Genomic DNA, 18,257 nt, shown 5'->3' on the forward strand with positions numbered 1-18,257 from the left:
TTTCCCAAACCACATTTTGGAAGTGCTTACCTCCTTCCCCACCTGATTTCCGCCTTCTTTGCTGTTATTGCCTTAAGTATTTTTTCAAACAAACCTCTGGTCTGTTCCAATCTTGGTCAGGTTTAAATAGGAAAAGCATGTTTATTTTCCCCTAAACACCAGTACGATGTTAATTGTGAATCTGTGTCTTGGCCCTGTGTGTAATTCCAATTCGAGCATCACAATTCACGTCAAAAATTTTACAAAAATCCTAAATGTGTTTTCATTCATGTGCTGCTGTTCTGAGGCTCGTGAGGAGGCAGTTACTGTATGGAGCCAACTCCATCCATTACAAACCTCACACACTGCGTCTCCTTCACTCCTTTAGGCTTTATTTTTTTTGTACATTTCTTCATGTATCCAGCAGCTCGACCTAAACCTGGAGAAATCTCTGAACTGGCAGAGCAGGTCTGGGTCTAATTGACAGTTTCGTTCACGCTCCAGTGTTAAATCTTTTGCGCCAATCCTCTCCCCTTCCCCGTTTTCATTGCTTTCATAATTGCCACCAACATAATGACACAGTTGCTGTGGCAACCATGTCTCTCTTTTTCTCTCTCCCTCACACACATACAAAGAAAAAAACACATACACACATTTTGCATCTTAGAGGGTGTTTTCCCCCTAAATTTACCTCCTGCTTTTCTGTGTGGGGGCAAGTTATTGCCCATATAATGTAATTGCTTTGTTTCTTCCCTTTCCCTTTACTTTCTCGAATAACAGTGTTGCTTAATCCTTGACTGATATTTTTGCTAGAGCTGCTGAAAAAGTAGGCCTCCAGGGTCATTCAATTAAAGAGAGCAATGAATTGGAGGGTAATAAACATGAACGCCACCAGCTGAATGGGCTTAATGACCAGTAGCAGCATCATCAGTAGCAGCGCGAGCTGAGAGTCTCATCAGCACCAGACTGAGCGACCAATCACAGCGCTCCCCCACCGGCGGACCTCCGTCAGGCCAGTCGCAGTTAGGCGGTGTAACCTATATCTCGCTTGGAAATTATGAAGACAGCCAGCTTAAGTCAGTTCTAGAGGAAAAGTTCAATTAGTGAGGATTTTTCTATATTTTGGAGACACTTTACGCATCCTGAGCTCTCGCGCAGCACCCAGGATTGCTCCTCTATAACTTCTGTTGTATATCAGTTATCCGGTGTAGTTTTTAGCTTAATTGTCACATGTATCAGAAAATCTCAGAACATCTCGTTATGGACGCTGACCATCTTTGTCTGCTGCTCGCGTCTTTCTTGCTCTCTTTCTGCCATAACAATGGATTAACAGATGCCGGATGGAGACAAATCAAGAAAAGAGATTGAGATCTGCAGCTAGTTGAAGAGGGAAGAAAAAAAAAAACATTTTTAAACAGGTGGCAGATCCGGCAACAATTCACGCTGTCCTGATCATCCTCTGTTACAATAACAGGCTGCCATCTGAGAGAGATTCAGTGCGCAGGCTCTCCCAGCGCTCCTCTCCAGCATCAGACCCCAGAGCAACGCACAGGTAAGACACGACATTATGCACCTTTTTATTAACGCAACATCAGGTACGGAATCAGGAACAAAAACTGTTTCATACCTTCACTGTGTGTTTGTGAGAGTGCGGAGAACGAGTTTGCCATCTGTTTGGACGCATCAGCTGTGCCGGAGGCTCTGAAACAAAACATTTGGATGAAAGCTGCGCCACAGAGAAAACATCTTCACACGGGCTTTGTGCGCCACTGACACGTTTTTCATCACTGAAAATCTACCATCGACACCTTCCTGCACGTTTAAACATAATCAACATATTGATATTAAGGCGCACAAACAGACAGAACAAGCCGGACTGCACACACACACACACACACACACAAACACACACCGGCACGGATACACCCACGCACTTCTAGCCTACTGATACATGCAAGTCATGTCCATAACCTGTATGCTTGTTCATTGCAACTTATTAACCTAATGAGTGATGGGGTCTGAAGAGTGCAGATTCTGATGCGTGGTCATTGCGCGGCGTTTATTTTAACAACTCACGCGCAAACGCTGCTATCGCCTTTTTCTTAGTCGACATCTTTGCATCGACTTTTATGTAGACTTCCCCCCACTTATTGATTCATGTAAGAATGCATGTTTGCACTAGCTTTTCTACAGGAAAAGAAGCCATTTTGTTTCATTTCCAACAAACACCTGTTGAAATTGTTGCGCGCTCAACCCGTTTGCACAGCTGCTGGGCTTCCTGCACAAGAAAAGGAGGAAAAAAAAAAGAAGAAGAAGAAGCGGGCGCCGTGTGCTTCATTTGCTTTGATACAATTGCTCGAGTCTGTGGAAACGGTTTGTTCTCCCTCCAGTGGCCACGTAACTCAGGGACGCATCTTCACAGCTCTGAATGTGTGCCCTTCACCCTTTGGTTCCTAGCCTTGCTCTCTCTCTCTCTTTCCTTCTCCCCCTCTTTCTCTCTGCAGCATTGCCTCAATAGCACAGAATAGAGATCCCTACAGGAAAACATGCGCTTCCTTTCCATGTTGAGTCACTTTCTGTGAAAGATTTGGGATTAGACTTCCAGCCTTTGGCTGCAGGATGACAAAGTCCATCATTTTAATTCACATTCGAGCAATTTAGATTATAAATCTTAGTCATTATTTAAAAAGCTGCATGTTTATATGTGGAGTTGCTTATGTACAGGACTCGAAACTGCATACATTTAAAGCTATGAGTTAATTAGAAAATTCGTATAAAGGTTAAATGTGTATTTTATAGGAGAACCCCTATCTGTCATCTGTCATATGTCTCACTTGTTATACCAAGATTGTCCAGGAGATGGTGCTCTGCACAGTGACAAAAAAAAAAAGTCTTAATTTTGGGCTAATAAAGTAAAAAAGCCAGGACGCGATAACTTAGGTCCGAACAAGCTACGCAAAAGTTTGATTTCCTGTCTTTTCTCAGGTTAGTAAGCCTTTAAAAGCAAATAAAAGCAAACTTGAACACTATAAAAAACTAGCAGGTTAATTTATTAATTATGTGAGAAGCGTAACAAGTAGCTGAGTGATAGCAGAGTTTCTTTAAATGTGAGTTTTAGACGATATTAACCATTCTTTTCTTCAAAATAACGCGTTAGCTTTGTGCTAGTGTAGCAGGCTATAGCCATATTGTAAAGGCAAGTGCGTAGCTAGCTTTCCGCTCAGCAGTAATGAGTACAAGCTACAGTAGGTCTTTAATAAATAATTTTAAAAGGGTGAAGTAGTAAATGTCACATAAGCTCAGTGATGTGAGGTTAGAGATAATTTAAGCACTGTCGTGGTCTACATTATGCCATGTTAACAGTAATGTGTAAGTACATTTTTATTTTGCTAGTTAGACAGCAAATTACAGTCTTTGATTTTGTTTTGCTGTCTCCAAAGAATACTTACCTTGACAGTGAGTTAATAGTGATTTTCATAATACTGTGAAACAAAGTATTCACGATTATTTTTAAAATCAGCATATTTACAATATTATAGGTAAATAAAATGATTATTGTCAAACAGAATCAGCAAATAGGTGACTTTCTGTCTTAATTCTCAATCCTGCAATCCTGAGGCCGGTAACATTTACATCTTTTTATCAGCAGAATAAGAGCAAAAATCTGGCAGAGGAAGTTGGAAGGAAGCACACGGGCGTCAGTGTCATCTTTTTCCAAACCAAGAGACGTGCAGCAGATGTGACTTTGAAATCTGGTCGGTCTAATGGGTGTAGATTGGATTCTGCCTCCCTTCTCTTTCACTGCCTCTTTCACTCACACACAGACAGAGCTGCATTGCTATTCTGAGAGAGTTAGCTGCCTCAACCCACGCACAGAATCTGAGAAAGAGAGAAAGGCAGAATGAGGGAGAAAAGGGAGCAAAGAGAAGACTACAAGGAGGTTTAAAGAATTCGTTTACTATAGTCTCTCACATGCAAAAAAATTTACAAACGTGCAAAGAATTTTCACAGTTCAGATTGGCCCCTACACAAGCTGGTTAATAGTTTGGATTAGCGCTCTTCTTGAGTGTGGCATTGACTGTATTTGCAGCTCTGTTTGGTGGTGCTGTTTGTGTGATGTTGTATTGGTAAGTGCTGGGAGAAATGTACTTGATTCTGTGCCACCCACACACGCCGCCCTCCCACTCACGGTCGTCTCTGCACATCTATACCTCTGGCTCTTCCCCGCTCGCCACAATCTCTTTTTGCTTATTTAAATCCCTACCCTGCATTTATCCCTCTGCCTTTCTCGTGTTCTTCCTGTGACCAAAACAGGCCCACTAACATGCAATCCGCCTCACTGAACGCACATCTGTTCACATAATGCAATTAATAAAAATTGAGCACATGTGTACTCTATATGTGCACACACAAAGGTTGCAGAGCTGCTTTCTAATCATGCTTTTTTTAATTTGTGTTGCAGTGGATGTTCCAGGTTTGATTGTTGCTGTGCAAATCCTGAAGAGAATTCTGGAAATCAAGCACAACACAGAGGAGAAATTCTTCCATTTTTCTCAAACATTTACTCAGAGCTTTGTCTCTCTCATTTTCCCTCCGCTGAACCCTCCTCAGAAGGTCAGAGGAGCATGTAACTGAAACAAGCGGAGCCCCTTGGTGATTTCAACGCTCCATCTCCCCCAGTCTGTGCCTACATTCTCTGCCACAGATAGGGACGTTTTTGATAATTACATGTAATTATAATTTCTGTGGGAGACGGATCTGCTTCTGTCTATTATTGCCAACACCTCCAACACAATAACTTCATGCATTTACATATTTCTCAACAAAAGTGATATTCTTTGAACCTCCGAGACCAATCAGGAATAATTTTACTTAGAAAGACATGTCACAGGGTGAAGCCATTCAGTTCACGTCTAATTAGAGCTGCAGTTCAATGACAGGCAACTTTTTTTGTGCTTAAAAGCTGAATGCAGAGCATTTAAAATCCATCACATTTGCCTCTTTGCACCATAGGCTGGTTTATGCTTATTCCTGATTTTCAGCTGTTACTGTCCTCTAGCACTTAAGGCGAGCCCTCCCTCATTATCACCCCAGCCTGATAGCAGAAACAGTGTGTGCCAGCTGGGTACCAGTGTACGATAATCCAACAGAAGGAAACAGGGAAATACACAGAGTATGTGGTGTTTCTATAGATGTGATGAGTGCCTACAACAGCTTTGCATGGATCTCCATAGAAATTTGGCATCATTAACAGACAGCGTTTATTAGCCATGCTGTCTTTTTATTCTGTATGATTGTTTACGATGCCAAAAAACACCAAATATATGAAAAGAATTCTAGATTCATACATTTTTCACTAGAGATTTGCTTAAATAAGTGCCAATTCTGAATGTATGAAGTACTACACTAAAATAGTCACCCAGGAATGAGCAAACCAGATAAAACCGTTTACATAGAACAAAATCACAGGCCATATCCTTCTATTAAAGTGCCATGATCAGCACAGGAATGTATAGGACTGCCATATTTTATTAAGAATCTCCCTCGTGATTACTTTTACTGGCCTTTTTGGTTAGAAAAACCTATTTTTGTCTTGCACCAAGTCAGACATTTGTCCTTTCTAGCAGGTGGACATGTAGGATTAAGGAATTAAGGACTAAAAGCATGAAGATTGTTGTTTTCAATTTGTCCTTTCTGCAGAGATGCACAGTGTTCTAGACTTGAGAGGTGTTTTTGGAGGGCAGAAGATGAAGTCATTACGCATTCAGAGTTCCTCTCTAGCAGTAAATTAAAATCATTTTAACACCATTATCAGCAATTATTGAAAACCTACCAAGTGATTCTGACAGTGTTGGTCCTTTTCCCTCTACTGTTTTACTGTTCTTTTTTCTAATATTTCTGAGCAAGTGCACAGATTCTAGGGAAATAAGCAGGCTTCAGATTTCAACATCCTACATAAGTAAATGAAACTATACATCATCAGCTTCCAGCAGGTCGTACATGCTACTTGAATATTTCACATGCCGTTTTAGTGGGTTAAACTGCAAAGCGGATACATTATTGTAACTGCATTGACTCAACAACAGAAAAATAGATCTCTTAGTCATGTAAAAATGACGCCCACCACCAATCTTCGAGTCTTCGCCGTCTCCCTGCTCTCCCTCCTCACTGCCCCCCTCACTGCTGCCGCTGTGGAGACCTTTCCGTCCCCTTCTCCTCCTCAGCATGTAAACCACTCAGGAAGGTTGTTCACTGAGCAGCCTCAGGCTGACCCCAGCCCCTCTCTGCTGCTCCTAGCCATGCAGGCCAACATCAGACCCGCTGCTCTGCAAGTCAAGAAGAACACTCAAGAGAAACTTCCAGAAATCTCAGAGGAAGTTCTGGAGACCCCTCCCAGACCTCTTCCCCAGATCATGTTCCCCAAGAATGTGACCTCTGCAGAAGCCCTTGCACCTCCTTTAGGAGCAGCCCAGGTGGCCCCCAGTCGACCCCGCATGATGGATGTATGGATGGACGTATGTCGAGGTTATTATGATGTGATGGGACACTTTGACAGTGCCTTCAACTGCTCCAAGGACACCTATATCTACTGCTGTGGGACCTGCCACTACCGCTTTTGCTGTCCGGAGCGAGGCCGGCAGCTGGACCAGGACAAATGCAACAACTACGACTCTCCAGACTGGGCCAAGCCGCAGACAGACTCCACAATCATCTCCGAGGAGCTAGGTCCTGACCTCGAATTTGACCCGCTGAAGCAGCAAAGCCACAACACGGGCTTCGTCATCGGAGGTGTGGTGGTGTTCATGGTGGCTGTTGCAGTGGGCATCAAGGTGGTCTTCAACAAGGTGCAGCAGGAAGCCATTCAGAGGGACCTCAACATGCCCAGGTGAGGCTTTTTCTTTTATTCCTTTCTCTCACTGCTGGATTCATGAATTCACTTCATGGTTTGTTGCTTCATTGCATGTTTGAAAACTGTTTTGGAATGAGGTTTTCAGGCCTTCATGAATGGCCCAGATTCATCATTCTGGCCTCAGAATAATGTCATTAGTCATCCTCTGAAACATATTTGATCTTCGTCAAGAGGCTTCTGTGGAATTCACGGGTGTTTTGATTCCTCTGGGCCTTTTTCATCTCGTATGCTGATGGTAATCTTTGCAGTGAAGATTGTGCTTGATTTTATGATTTTTTTGTCCTCTATCTGTTTTGATATTTTCTACCTTTGGCTGCAGTATTTAATAAAGATGACTAAGGAGAGGTTAGAGTGTTTATGGTTGCTGAAAGCATGCTGTTAATGATAATAGTCATTTTTTATTATTATGTTTAAATTTGATTCCAATTCAATAGATGAATATAAAAAGGATTATTCCAGTGCATTTCAAATGTTGTAAATGTTTTAAAGATAAGGTCATTTATATTTAATGAATTGCACTCAAATGTTCAGCCTTACATGAGCTATGATATGATATGATTAAATGTGGTGAAGAGAAAAAATGATACCAGCATATTTATAATGATATTTGAGGAATTATACTCAGGAAATTGCTTGTCCTACAACACAGACTACTAAGCAGAATGACTTAAAGGTGCCAGACATGTTTTATCACTTTGAATTCTATGTGATAGTCAGCAATTAGCCAACAGTTTAGTCGCATTTTTACCTCATCTTTCTGTTTTTGCTTGTGTTTTATGGTATCATCAGAGCCCTGGTGGACATGCTGCGGCACCAGTCAAGCCCGGTCCAGCAGGACGAGAGAAACAACAGCGTGGCTCTGACTGTAGGCGATGGAACGGGCACACTGGGGAGAGCTCCAAAAAATCTGTACGCCCCAGGCCTGCCCAGCAAGGACAACAGATGTGAGCGTCTCAGGCTTTTATTGCATCAGTGAATAGACGACTCAGAGGCACAATCAAAGCTTTTGTAACTGCATTCTCTGTATGCCGAGGCACATCGTTTTTGTCATGTCTGCATGTAAAAGGTTTTTTTCTCTTTCACACCCCCAAGATGCCTTTGTAACCATGTGACACTATGGAAAAAAAATCAATGGTGATGAGCTTTGGCTGTCATTGCCAACAAAATATGGCATTTACTTCTTTTTGTTATAAAATAAGGACACCAATTCAGTGCTGAAATGGTAAACTGGTATCTTGAGATTTGTGATTTTGAAATATTAGATTCTCTGAGCATGTATAATGAAGTTAATATGAGCTGATACAGAAGCAAAAATGTCTGTTCCTCCTTCATCCTATTTATGCATAAGAGCCATTGAGGTTGAAACCGTCTTTTGAGCTGATTACCTTTTCTTCTTTTGACTTCCAGTGGGAAATTTGCAGCACAATTTCATCCACTCATCCGGCTCCAGCCCCAAACACACTGCAACTATCGGTAAGGCAGCTGCTGAAAGCTGAGCTCCCGTGTAAATTACATGTAAATGCCACAAATCTTCATTTGCCTTATTCAATTTGGTGAAGTAGACTAATTTATCTCTGCAATAATAATGATTTTAATTGCTTTGATTTCTTGTTTTGGTGCAGAAAGTAAGTTAAAATCCGTTCCAGTAGATGTTGGATCATTCACACCCTGCTATGTACAGCGTGTTATATCCAGAGGAGCAAATCTCATTTAACACACGGTGCTTTACTCCCTGTGGTCTCTGCAGAGCGCACGCCTCGAATGAACAATGCTCAGCTGGCGGCTGGAGGCACCCTGCTCTCCAGTAAACACAACAACACCAAATCCCAGCCTTCCTTCCACCACTCCCTGCACAACCTGGCTCAGCTGCCGCCCTCCTACGAGAGCGCCACCAAGCCAGAGCTCAACAGATACTCCTCCCTCAAACGCCTCGGTAAGTGACCTGCATGTTTGATAAAAGTCTGCCCCTCGCTCTGTCTGTGCAGTTGTTCCATGAGACATGTTGACAGTCTTGACACTGCTGCAGAGAGTGCAGTATGCGTCATTATGTGTCGAGGCTATTTGCTGTGGCGATAAACAATTCAGAGAAATTTTCTTTGGCTTTCAGAGAAAGGTCTCGATGAGTACTCTTCCGGTTACTGCACCACCAAGCGCCGGCCTCACACGGCCCAGCCGGCCCTCCAGTCCTCCCAGCATCACCTCCACTGGGGGGGAGACTATACCCTCAGCGGGAGAGGAACCCTTCCCAGGCATGCAGCCCGGCCCTGGATCCCTCCACCGCCTTCTGGCATGCCTGCCTCACCCACCCCCAATCCTTACCCTCTGGATCCTCCTGAGCCGCAGTACAACCCAAACTACGACACACTGTCCAAACCCCCAAGAAAAGTCAAGTCCACCGACCAACTGCTCAACATGGGTGATGTCCCTGGCAACACCGGGACCTTGTCCAGGATGTCTAAGAACCAGCAGCACCAGTACTACAAAGCCATGGCCTCCAATAAGAACTCCAACACGCAGACGCTCACCAGGAAGAACCAGGACAGGAGAGAGGAGAGGCAGGAGCGGCAGGAGAGGCAGGAGAGGCAGGAGCGGCTGCTCATGTCTCCAGACCATTTGGAAGAGAGGATGGGGGTGGTGGATCCGTACGCCCACACAGGGGGAAGCGCAGGTGGAGGAGGAGGAAGCGGAGGAGGAGGGATCGTCCCCACGCTGCCTCGTCAGCAGAAGGCCCAGTCCCAGCAGAACGTGTGCGCCACGCCCTCCCTCGACCGACACCACATGATAAAGATGAACTCCCACCCGACGTCCGGGCGGGAGCAGGAGAGAAACACGGCCATGACTGGGCACATGAGTGGGGGCATGGGCTGGGCAGGGGAGGCGCCCGCACAGGGGGTAGTCATGGGAACGGGAACACTAGGGGGCCATAGTGCCAGGAGGATGGCTTTCGCAGCGAAGAGGCAGAACACCATCGAGCAGCTACATTTCATACCAGGAGGGGGAGGTGGGGGGTCAGGAGGAAGTGGAGGGGGGAGCCAGGGGATCAGGACAGGGAGTAAAAACGAGGTGACGGTGTGAGGTTAGTGCCTAAAATAGAGTTTACTCTCATTCAAGATGTGGGAATAGATCACCCTTCTGCATTTAGCTATTAGACATACAACTAAAAATAAACCTAGCAGCATAATATAGTAACAGTATAATGTGCTTAGGCTATTCAAATTAGTGTTATCTTGTTATTAAATAGCTTCGATATAATACTTTATTAAAAAACTAGGTGGGAATATCTGTTCCAGTTATGTGATAGCCTACATCAGCCATATTTTGTAAGAAATTTTGCCATATTGCCATAAACAGCGGTGCCATTACTTGCAGAAAGACTGACTGGGAGGGTGAGACAAAACCAACAGAAGTGTCGTTTATAATTTTGTTTTTTATATGTTTTTCCAAAAAGTACTCAGGAGCCATATTAGTGTTAGAGAAGATATATAGATGTATATATTCAAAAAAGAAACTTAAAAAGAAGAAACTGAGAAATATTTTATCACAGAATTTAACCGAGAATCGAGCCGACTACCTTCTGGACTATCAGCCTGATTTATTGAACTCTTAATCTGAAAAGGACCAGATGAGTCTGCATGAACTGTGTGCCTGATGACGGTTTTTGGAGATGCTTTTGACATTTACTGAACCAACCTTGTCCTCACACAGGATGGCAGAACTGCTTTTTTATTGCTTCCTGTGTTAAAGACTGAACGAGGTAGGAGCTGTTTTCTGTCTGGGACTGTGCAGCCTCACACATTTGGCAGGACTCTGCGCCCGATTTAAACTTGGGGACATACCCACATTACCAATCTGATGCCTGGGTTGCCTAGTTTTCCATGTGACCTTACATTAAACCCCCACAGGGACTCACTCTGATCACTGCCACACTACAGAAGTGTTTACTCTTGTTAGATTACATATGGACTGTCTCTCCCTAATGCTCCCATCTTCGGATCAGGACCTAACAATGGGCTACCAAATAATACAGAGCCATTTGTTCCTAAAAATGCTGACTTTAACCTAGATGAGTCAAGAGCTAACAAAACAGACCCGTGTGTTCAGTTTACCAATAAAAGGGCAACTTTCTTTCTATAGGGGCACAGGGTCTTCTACAGAGCACAAATGAATAGACAGTGTGACGCAAAGGTTGGACTTATACAACTGTCCTTCAGAAGCCATTTATGAAGAAAATACCACACAGGAAGCTGGTCCGACAATCACCACTTTATTATCCTCTCCAGGTGACAAATTAAACAAGTCAGTGATATTTTGTACAGTCAAAGGAAATCGGCTTCAGAGAAAGCCAGAAAAAACAAAACACACCTCTCAGTCAGGAGACCTGAGGCCTTCTCCTGCGTACACCATAAGAGACTTGGATGGCTGGGAAGCCCTGCCTGTCCTCAAGATGAAGATCTTGCTGTATCATATCGCACTTCAGCCAGTATGAGACGAAAAAAAAAGACACAGAAAAGAGAAAAAAAAACCCATCAATAACAATGCTTATCAATACTAAGGGCTATCCTATCCTATACTGTAGTATGTGATATCTGTGGTCCATATAAGATGCTATCTCTTTCTCTTGATTTAGTGTTGATATTGTCATGATGTATTAAGTATTAACGTGTACAAAAAACAACAAAGAGCAATTTAAGCACAGTTCAAAGAGAAACACAGACAAAACTTTGCACAAATCTTTCCCCCTGATATTTGCACCAGATACAATCTAACTTTGTATCGCATCCTCGAGGTTTACAATCCGTATGAGCACGGCTGAACGTGTGACCGATCAATGGGAGGTACTGAACTGAGGGAGGATTTTTTTTTTTAAGGGAAATCAAAGAAGGAACTTGTTACCACTGTTTTTTCTTTTCTTTTTTTTGTTCAGTCCTGTGAAAGGAGATGAAAAACGGACAAATATTCGGACAATCTTCCTTATACACAGTGCTAAATGTAGTTGTTCTTAATATGATGGAGTGTTATTATTAATAATTATTATAACTGTTATGGTTATTATTAACAATTATCTTATGGTGTGATGTTCTTTTACTTGGTGGGATTTAAGTGTTTATTGTTTTTAGATAACTAGCATTCTCATGACTGGTTGGTTTTTCATACATCTGGTCGTAAATTTGACTTTTTCAAAAGCATTCAGAATCTTAATGCATGCCAGCGCCATTTCATTGAGAGGCATTTACAGGCCACCTGGATTTTTTAGGTCATCCACGCTTAAATATGGCCGATTCTCCAGCTGTACGTACTGTGCCTAGACATCGGCCTTATGACTTCTTGATCTCAAGTGATTACTTAGGTTTCCACTCGGGTACATCTATTGAAAAAATCTGCAGCCTTCTTGACGTATGTGACAGTGTTTTTGGGGAGGGATAGATGTGTTCGGGACAGGCTGGAAGCTTTTAAAGGAGACATTATGTTTGTTGCCTGCCCTGATAACGTACTATGGGATGTACACACTAAACCTTCGATGCCATAATGTATGTGTGATGAAATGAATGTTGGAGAGACGCCGAGGTGAAACCTAAGCGCAGTGTCTCTTTCAGGGAAAATAAGACAGGTGACATACAGTAGTATTAGATTTTTTTAATAGAGCCACAAAAGGTCTGTAGCAAAGTCTGTAAAATCTCACAAGCCATATCCATTGAATCTCATGATCACAATTTTATAAATGGTTAATCTAATTTGTGCAAGTATTGTATTTTGTATAGCTAGTACAATCAGAATATTTTGAGTGACATTAATTTGAGGAATCAACAAATGACGTGTTAGTATTTAATGAATTGTACAGTGCCAGACTCATAACATTTTGTTGTCTTTCTATTGTCAGAGCCCTTCTAAGAGACAACAGGGGTTAATTCTTTTTCACAGCAGAAACCCAACACACAGGCGAGTAAGCTACAGAGCTAGTTATCAGACAGAAATGAATGAATATGGTGTGTGTCTTTACCATTATGAATTCATTTGGAGAGAGAGGATGGTTAATGGCCACCTGAAATGTGAACATTTATGAACACTATCTTGTATGGACAGGGATCGTGTCCAAAAATGAAATTTATTTTCATGCCTAATTTCAGAATGACCCTTCTGTTAATATTCAATGCATTGATCCCCCTTGGATACAACAGTGACTTATACAAAGAATTTGTATAATAAAGTTGGTGGAAAAAATGTTTGGTCATTGATTATTTAGCTGACATTTTTTGCATTTATGTTCTTGACATTTTGCAACCATAAATCTGACATATTCTAGTCATTTATCAATCTTTAGTCTGTCTTTTCTGCCTGAGAAATCTAAAACCTCTGTACACTCCTCTGGCATTCAGGTATCAGTGTTTTCAAACACATACTTTGTTTACCTTCATTCACTGAGTTTGAGCTCATTTGCTCAGTAATCTATATTATCCAGTGCATGCACACATACCTGCCCACAGAGATGGTAGGGTCCCTGAAAGGCACAGTAAATAGGTCCTCCCAAGATGCCATTTAACAATATCAATGTATACACATTGGATCAATTGCATTGGCACTTGCCACCTATAAACATTCACCTCCTGGGCCAGGCTCCAATCAGTTTTGGAATGGATCGACAATGATATTGTTGCAGGCCTTAGTGTGGCTAAACACTAACATTCCTGTCCTAGTCCAAAGGGCCCACACAACATCTATATTACACAAATAAAGGCTTTGCATTTTAAGAAGACAAGGGTTCCATTTGAAACAAGCAATAATGAAATTTTTTTTTTGTTGCTTTAACCAGTAAAATGGGTATTTAGTCTGAAATGAAAGCTCATCATTGCTTAAATCAGTGGCTCCCAAAGTGGGGGTTGGGATCCCCAGGGGGGTTGTGGGATGCTTTCCAAGAAACAAAAAATGTATATGACTTAAAATAATAAATCTTATTATTTATTGTAAAAACATTGTTGAAATAAGTTCAATTTCAAATAAAAACATAGTTATCAAGTGGTGTTTGTGCTTACATTTAAGCAAAAGTTATTAAAAAAAAACTAAAATGCAAGTTTTATACATGATGCTTTGTGCAACATTGTGCACTTTATCCCCCTCAAAGGAAGGCGGGGGTCCCCGACCTCTGACTTTGTTATTTTGGGGGTCATGGGCTGAAAATTAACTAATGAAAATCAGACATTGCTTTTGAACTGTGGTTCAACAGAATCCTTTACCCCTTAACTTAAGGGGTTGTTGCACAACCTTTCAAGGCAATCACTACAATCAAGCTATTTCTGTGACTCTCGATGGGACTTCTGCACCTGTCCACAGGTATTTTGGCCCACTTCTTATGAACAAACCGCTCCAGCGCCTTCAGGTTTGAAGAGTGCCTACTCCAGACTGCATGTTTCAGCTCCTTCCACAGATGTTGAATAGGATTTAGATCAGTGCTCACGGAGGGCCACTTCAGAATAGTCCAGTGTTTTGTTCTGAGCCATTCTTGGCTGTTTTTGACACTGGGCAGCACATTTCGCTCCTGAATAACTTGTTAGTCTTGAGATTTCATTGTACCATGCACTCAAGACACCCTATGCTAGATGCAGCAAAGCCTCCTCCATGTTTCACAGTAGGTGTTCTTTGATGTGACTCGGTAGAAAGCTCCTTTAACCTACCTTGAACATGCTTGTCTATAATTTTCTTTCTAGTCTCCTGGGACAACTCACTCCTAAGCTTTCTGTGGTCCATGTTCAGTGAGATATACTGAACAGCACAGTGACTACTTTTCACCCATCAAATAGGCAGGCCGACTGATTGCAGGTTTGAAGGCACCTGTGATGCTAATTACAGGATACACCTTAGTTTAATATGTCCCTATGGTCAAATTCATTTTTGTCCATTAGTTTTTAAAAATGATTCTGTAGAACCACAATTCAAAAGCAATGTCTGATTTTCATTATTTTATTTTCAGTACATTTTTATTTACCATTACTGTTGTTTATTTCAAGTTATTTCAGCAACAGTTGTGGGTTTTCCCTTCTGCAACAGAACAATTTTTTCCACGTGTGCATAATAAATGTAATCCTCTACTAGCAGATGTGGAAGAAGAAGAAACAGTAGTTGTGGTGAGAAGCAGAAAGCACATGGAGGCAGCATTTTTGGAGTGAAGCTGAAATGCTCAAAATACAGATATCCATTACCTAGATGAGTGGGCATATTACAGTGGATATGTAAAAAAGTGTAGACAAAAATGGCTGAAGGGTGTTTACAAGAAGTATGGAACAGATTTGTTGCTGCTGGAAATCACTTGGACTAGCTTACAACAAAGCTGAGAGACAAAGCAGCAGCACTACTGTACATAACCAATCCTAAGAGCTAGCGCGGCTAATATTAGCAGCCCAGACAAGGTAGAGCGGCCACACTAAAGACAAAAAGCCAGAAGCAAGTGCTTGGGACAAGAATTCCAACCATTGATGGAATCATGTAGATATTTTATTTCACGCAATGCATTACTGAAGGGCATGCACTGTATGTACTAAATGCGTTGAATGGGATCAGTGCTAGGGATATGTGCAAGCTAAACACCTAAATTCAGATAACAAATTAGAACGCAAGATTTATGAGTCAGTTAAACTATCTTTTTTTTTTTTTTTTTTTTTTTAATAAACAACTGCCTTAACTCCTGGTCATATACAGTATGTTTTTTTTAAACCACAATGAATTCCCCCACCATTAGTAGCCGCTGTAGCTTCAGTTAATGCTGTTGCTTCGACAGACATAAACATGAGAAGCTTAGCATTTAGCATGTCGTTGGATTAATGTGGTATGGCAGTATTTTGAACTTGGAAATAGAAATGAAGTTGTGTGTGGCTGTTAAGGGTTATACTCATGTGTCATCACTCAGTGGTGAGTAACCACATTAAGCTTGACATTAATCTGCAAACAGGAATGAAGGCTAACAAAGCTAGCTGCTAGCTTTAGCTACAATCTTATCAAATATTAGTCTCACATCATATACCCACCCACATAATAACCCTGTGATGAATTTGACTGGTTTCTGAGCCTTTTCTCCACTTTAAACCAGTCAAATTCATTTTAAATGTGCATTTAGCAAAATAGGGCAAAAAGAGTCTGGGAGCATCCTTCACTGCCATTTATTAATTGACGTCGTGAGAAGATGTGAGAGGTCATGGAGGTGGCAATGAAGGGATGCAGGATGCTCAGAGGAGCTGGACCTGGACACCAGTGAGAGGTAATGGAGGTGGCTGGGGTGGAGAAGGGTTACAGCAGCCACAGTGTAACAATGGACTGGCTGTGGAGGACAACAGATTTTAAAAACAGAGTGTGGAAAGGCAGACACATGAATTAGTGATTGTTAATGACTGGGAATGAAACAGTCTTCCCGCTTAAACTTAGGCTAAGAAACTTTTGGTTTGTGTCTGTTTTTGTTCCTACAAAGTAGGAAGGTCTTATCCATCTTCTGCTGTCTTTCAAAAGTCATTGAATCACTAAATGAAAAATCTTCATCTGAAAAGTGTAAAAAAGGCTATTTCTGTCGCATGCTGGGGTGTGGGCCATCACTTCATCTTCATTTGACACCTTCCCACTACAGTATTTTCAGGTATTAAAAATAACCACATAGAAATGATCAGTTTGGTTGTTGATGGTCTTATTTCCTTTTTAGGGTCAGAAAGTGGCACCAGCATTAATTTCAGTCTTTCTCGTAAGTAATCAACTAACAAGAGCTTGAGGCAGATTCATTTAAAAGTGCATAATGATATATAATGAGTTTATCAAATCTTATATGCTATACCTTAATCTATATAGATTAACCAGTAACAGTCAAATAAATCTGTTGGAGTAAAAAGTATAATTTTCCTGATTGATTGTGTTGAAGTAAAGAACATAAAGTGCTGATCTATCAAAGACGTAAAAAGCTGTCCTGTAGCCAGACATTTGTTGCCTGGGTTTGGCTCAACCATGGCTGTGACTCATGCAGGGGTGGCCTGCAGTATGTACACTCTGATACAAGAATAAATAACATTTATTTTCCCTGTCTGGTTTCACTTAACATATATGATTAATCAACTAACACTGGAGTATCAGATGGTTTATTCCTGTATTGTTAGATAGTAACACAGCAGAGAGACATCATAGACTGTCAGTCAGGAGCAGAGCGGAGAGAAGCATTTGATCCAACTGATCATCCTTTACCTCCATCCTTTAACACCACTGCATAAGAGGACTAGCACAACTATGGCTGAGAAGTTATTTAAGTAATTGTTTTCAATATGAGAAAACTAATGATACTTGATCACTTCTTAATAGAGTAACATGTGGAATTTCTCAGGGTTCAGCACTGGGACCAAGTTATTTATACTTTCTTTGAATGATATTGGTACATTAACTGATACATTAATATTCTTAGTGTTTGCAGTTGACATGTATTTATTTTACTCCGGAGGGAACATCACAAAATTGTTGAAAACAGTATAAATAGAATTAGGTTGAATTAATGGTTTGCTTGAAATAAGCTATGACTAAATAAAAGTTAAATAAAATGTATGTTGTTTGGTGGTGAAAGGCAAGGCAAGGCAAGTTTATTTATATAGCACCTTTAAGACACAAGGCAACTCAAAGTGCTTTACAGGTGCACAAGGGCTAACATAAACATGTATTTACATATGTGCATGAAATAATGATTAAAATGGTGTTTAAAGTGATGATAAAATAATTACATTTAATTAGGAAAGAAAGGAACTAGAAAATTAAAACCAAAAAACTGACTTTAAACAACAGCGAAACTAAAGAGTTTATGAAACTATGTTTTCAGAGTGATTACTGATGACAAATTTTGTTGGAAACCTTACACTGAATATAAATAGCCTTGGATATTTTTCCAAGGCCATTTATATTCTTTAAATGAAAAACAAAACAAATCAACATAGTCTGATTTAAACAAAAAAACAAAGTCTGAAACACTTTTACAAAATTTGACAAATTAACATTAACCAAAATATTTTTAGATTTCATAAAACAAATTTACATAGCAAAAGACTTTTCTTAAATGAAAACCAAAACAAATTTGTGCAGTCTGATAAATGAAATTCAAAGTCTGAAACACTTTTATTAAACATGAAACAAATTTACATTTACCAAAACATTTTTAACATTAACAAAAAATTACAGTGCCAAACACTTTAGGATTAAAAAACACACAAAAACCAAATAAAACTTATCTAAATAGTCTTACACAAAATACAAAGTCTAAAATACTTTTATAAAATACAAAAAAAAAAAAAAAGAAAGAGTAGTAAAAGTATGATTTAAAGTAACAATTTCAAAATAAACAAACAAACAGAACAATTTAGATCCA

General features: G+C 40.8%; 1 protein-coding gene across 1 annotated transcript; it reads left to right on the top strand.

The window, feature by feature from the left end:
* Window positions 1–941: 941 nt before the first annotated feature.
* On the top strand, window positions 942–13,190 carry LOC121513047 (protein shisa-7). The gene is made up of 6 exons (XM_041792535.1): window positions 942–1,531; window positions 4,442–6,865; window positions 7,679–7,833; window positions 8,297–8,362; window positions 8,637–8,822; window positions 8,997–13,190. The coding sequence occupies exons 2-6, from the start codon at window positions 6,093–6,095 to the stop codon at window positions 9,962–9,964; spliced, it is 2,148 nt and encodes a 715-aa protein (XP_041648469.1). The 5' UTR covers window positions 942–1,531; window positions 4,442–6,092; the 3' UTR covers window positions 9,965–13,190.
* Window positions 13,191–18,257: the final 5,067 nt, after the last annotated feature.

The sequence above is a fragment of the Cheilinus undulatus genome, linkage group 8, assembly GCF_018320785.1.
Source record: "Cheilinus undulatus linkage group 8, ASM1832078v1, whole genome shotgun sequence".
Taxonomy (NCBI): domain Eukaryota; kingdom Metazoa; phylum Chordata; class Actinopteri; order Labriformes; family Labridae; genus Cheilinus; species Cheilinus undulatus.

Excerpts from the sequence above, each read along its gene's own strand:
- LOC121513047 (XM_041792535.1), top strand. The coding sequence starts at position 6,093 with ATGACGCCCACCACCAATCTTCGAGTCTTCGCCGTCTCCCTGCTCTCC. Across the intron at positions 7,834-8,296 it reads GCCCAGCAAGGACAACAGAT|TGGGAAATTTGCAGCACAAT; the intron begins GTGAGCGTCTCA and ends TTTGACTTCCAG. Across the intron at positions 8,363-8,636 it reads CAAACACACTGCAACTATCG|AGCGCACGCCTCGAATGAAC; the intron begins GTAAGGCAGCTG and ends TGGTCTCTGCAG.